This window comes from Dipodomys ordii, unplaced genomic scaffold (assembly GCF_000151885.1).
Source record: "Dipodomys ordii isolate 6190 unplaced genomic scaffold, Dord_2.0 Scaffold32, whole genome shotgun sequence".
Classification (NCBI taxonomy): Eukaryota; Metazoa; Chordata; class Mammalia; order Rodentia; family Heteromyidae; genus Dipodomys; species Dipodomys ordii.
The window spans coordinates 7053707-7057929 of NW_012267248.1; the positions used below are offsets into that span (position 1 = coordinate 7053707).

At 40.1% G+C, this 4223-nt stretch overlaps 1 protein-coding gene and 1 pseudogene across 1 annotated transcript in view; both read right to left on the reverse strand.

The window, feature by feature from the left end:
• Nucleotides 1-4223, reverse strand: part of Cage1 (cancer antigen 1) — a 58804-nt gene that overhangs the window by 8844 nt on the left and 45737 nt on the right. Inside the window, exon 12 of the mRNA XM_013016624.1 lies at nucleotides 550-618. Coding sequence (XP_012872078.1) covers nucleotides 550-618 — 69 coding nt within the window. The remainder of the gene's footprint in view (nucleotides 1-549; nucleotides 619-4223) is intronic.
• LOC105985936 lies at nucleotides 1916-2439 on the reverse strand (annotated as a pseudogene).

Consider the following 4223-nt stretch of genomic DNA (forward strand, 5'->3'; position numbering starts at 1 on the left):
CGGAAGTGGCGCTGTGGCTCAAGTGGTAGAGCGCTAGCCTTGAGCTGAAGAGCTGAGGGACAGCGCCCAGGCCCAGAGTTCAAGCCCCACAACTGCACCAAAAAAAAAAAAAAAAAAGGTTTGGGGCTAGGAATGTGGTTTAGTGGTACAGTGCTTGCCTAGCATGCATGAGGCCCTGAATTTGATTCCTTGGTACCACATAAACAAAAAATAAATAAAATAAAAATTTTAAAAAGCATATAAAAAAGAAAAACGGATTTTACTGTAATATTTATTATATAATATAGTAAATAGTACATTTATATATGTAATTATATATAAATACTGTTTATATATGTGTTTATGCACTTATTTATATAGTTACATATACTTATATATGTGTATATGCTATATAGAGAGTAGTACATAATACATACATAAATACATATACAAATACATATATAAATATATAGTAAATAAAAATGTACTATTTAGGAATATATAAATATATAGTAAATAAAAGTGTACTATTTTAAATGTACATTTTTCAAGAAAGGAAAGAAAACTTACCTTTGTTTTCTGGCTTTCTCTTTGGGTAGTCTAATTAAATCTTCCAAATGTCTATTTCTTTCTTCCAAACTAAAGGAAAAAAATCAATTGAATTTGTTGGCTAACATAGATGTCTCTAGATGAGTATTTTATAGATTGATTGGAGGATAAGTAGATAAATTTAAGCAGTAGTGTAGTTCATGTAACTTCCATCCATCTCACCAAATAAGAACTTATTTTTGGTAGGAACACAAACTATTTGGTCAACTTTTTCCTTTACAGTTTCAGAGTAAAATACAAGTATAGAGCAGTGAATTTGTAGGGTGACATTCTATTTGTTTGCACAGTAGATAGAGAGTGGATGGACCCCCTTATGAACAAGCCCGTTATTATATACCTAGAGATGGTATATTTAAAATAAAACCACAGGAAGGTGCAATGTTGTCATAAGATGGTCACAACATTTTCCTGTAAGAGATTTACATGCATTCTGTTGCTATGACTTTTAGTGAGAATGACGCTGGTGGATTTCCTTTTTGCCCCTAGCAGGGCAAATAGAGTTACAACAGCTTCCTTCCCAAAGCTATTTTCCCTCCCAGGTTTTGAGTTGTCTCTGGCTGCTGCAACAAATAACGACAGATTTGGTTGCTTATAACAAGTGGGGGGTGGGAAGGGAAGGGAAGGGGAAACAAAGGAGGAGGCAACAAGGCTTGGTAAGAAATGTACTCATTACCTTGCCCATGTAATTGTAACCCCTCTGTATGGTATTTTCACAATTAAAAAAAAACACTTTGCTTCTTTTATAGTTCTGGATGTCAGAAGTCCAAAAATTGGGTTTCACTGGACTGAAGTCAAGGGGTGGGTAGGATGTGCAGCCCTCTGCAGTGTCTGTAGGAGAGTGCTTTGCTTTGCCTTGCCCGATTGCTGGGCTCCCAGCTTCATATCACATGGCCTTTTCTCCCTTCTTCCATCATCAAATTGCCTCTTCGTCTTGTCATCAAGCCGTCCCTCAATATGGACACTAACTTTTCATGAATCCCAAATAAATTCATTATAACAAAAATGTATCTTTATGGCTTATAATAAACTGTACATGGTTTAAATACATATATATATATATTTTATTCAGTGTACATATGTGAAGATGGAACCACATAATTTGGGGGTATGGATGGGGTTGGAAAAGATGCAGGACAATGATATAAGGGGTCATTGTTCTGGACCAAGATGCAGTGTACTCATAAACTGATTTGTTGAGCTGACCTCCTTAAGATAATTATGGGAAAAAAATCACAATCCTGATCACTTAAAGCAAATCAACACACAAGATACCTGGCAGTGGTTCTTCCCCCCCCCCCCATTTATTAGCATTTATTTTATGCTAAATTTATTCCTGAGCCACAAGTTTTTGTTTCTTCAGTTTCTTCTGGGATACCTTTTTCTCCTGTGCACCCTCTTCTCCTGGCTTAGGAACAATTTGCTCCTTTTCAGTAAGGATCATCTCAGTGTGACAGGGGGAGCTCACTGATGGGTTAATCCCACCATGGTCTCAAGTTCAGCATCTTGGGTGCTTTGTTCACCTGGACGTGTTCAATGGACCAGGGAGTATACTTCTAAACCCTTCAGTTCGGCATCACTCCCTGCATTCTTATGCATGTGCAGCAGAAATTCAGCACTCTTTTTGGGTCACTGACCATGCATCCAGCCACAATGTTTTGACTACACCTGCCTACACCACCACTGTAATGCCAGAATGGCACACACACACTGCTTCTTTAAAGCGCCATCTGTCAGACCCTTGGTTGCTTTTCGGATATGCATACCCTTGATGGCCTAGGCTGTTTCTCTTTTCTGGTGTTCGTAAACATGAAGATTTGAACCTCTGGAGTTGCATGATTTTGTGGAGTTTTCTGGGTCAAAAAGCAGTGAACCATTTTTACAGCTCACCTCAGGCCGCTTACAGGGAGAGTGGCAGTAGTTCTTGTCCTGTGTAAGTATGAGAATCATTCACACAACTTGTGAAATGCACTGATGACCAGGTCCCAACTGGAATTGAGCTTACTGGAGAGCTAGAAATAGGGTCCATACCTGGGTATCTATTTAAAGTCACATTCAAAGGAATTCTAAGAATCAGCCACACTTGACCACACATTTATTTTTTTTTTTGTTTTGTTTTTTTTGCCAATCCTCAGGGCCTGGGCACTATCGCTGAGCTTCTTTTGCTTAGGGCTAGCACTCTACCACATGAGCCACAGTGCCACTTCCAGCTTTTTCTGTGTATGTGGTACTGAGGAATCGAACCCAGGGCTTCATGCATGCAAGGCAAACACTCTACCACTGAGCCACCTTCCCAGCCCAACCACACATTTAATAAGAACTCCAACATTATGTCTCATTGGATTACTTGGCTGAAGCATACATTTAATTTCTTTTTTTTTTACATTTAATTTCTTTTAATTTTAAAAATAACTGAGGCAGCTCAGGGCCCACAACCACAAAAAAAATAACTGAGGCAAAGCAATATGGCCATGCTATTGATCTGTATTTTGATAATTCATGAACCTGTGATATTGAGCACTGCTGAAGGAATCTAATGTTACTTCACTTGAGCACACACCACTCTTTTTTTGTTTTGCTTCTTTCTTTTTTTTTTTTTTGGTCTGTCGTGGGGCCTGAACTCTGGGCCTGGGCACTGTCCCTCAGCTCTTCAGCTCAAGGCTAGCATTCTACCACTTGAGCCACAGCACCCACTTCCGGCTTTTTCTGCTTATGTGGTGCTGAGGAATCGAACCCAGGGCCTCATGCATGTGAGGCACGCACTCTACCACTGAGCCATAATCCTAGCCCCTCTTGTGTTATTTCTAATGGAAACAGAACATTCTAATGACTATCAACACAACCTACCAAAGTCATAGACTTCGGACGATTTTCTAATCTTGACCTGTAATGAAGAGAAAGAAAACAATGTAAAAAGTGTAGGAGGAAGGACTAAAATAGTGAACATGCATATGAATTTTCAGCTAGTGACCATCTCTGCCTGCCTTTAGAGTTTCTGATCTCCTGGTGCTGACCTTCTCCCTGGCAGAAGAGAGGAGAGGTAAAGAAGGTAACAGGACAGGGTTTTTATTGGCTGAGAGCTTCAAAGTCCGAGACTAAAAGTGAACTCTCTGGAGCTTGTCATTGCTAGTGACTTCTGACCTGAAGTTCCCTTGACACAGGTTGATGCATATTTCTTCTGATAATTATTTAGTACCTCCTTCATCAGGCCCAAAGAACCTCCCATTCTCTTTGAGGTTCTTGCTGCTGGTGCCTCCCTCCAACCCCCCCTTTTTGGAGACAGGGTCTTAGCAATTTGCCTGGACAGGCTTCAAATACAAGACCCTCCTGTCTCAAGCTCCTAAGGAGCTAAATTTACAGATATGTACTTGATGATGCAAGGCAAAGAATATTTTTTTAAGTTTTATAAAGCAATTATTTCATGCTAGGAAAGCATGTTCATATAATTTATCTTAAAGAAAAAAAGGTTTGGGGGCTGGGAAGGTGGCTCAGTGGTAGAGCGCTTGCCTTGCATGCTCGAGGCCCTGGGTTCGATTCCTTAGCACCACATAAGCAAAAAGAAAAAAGCCGGAAGTGGCGCTGTGGCTCAAGTGGTAGAGCGCTAGCCTTGAGCTGAAGAGCTGAGGGACAGCGCCCAG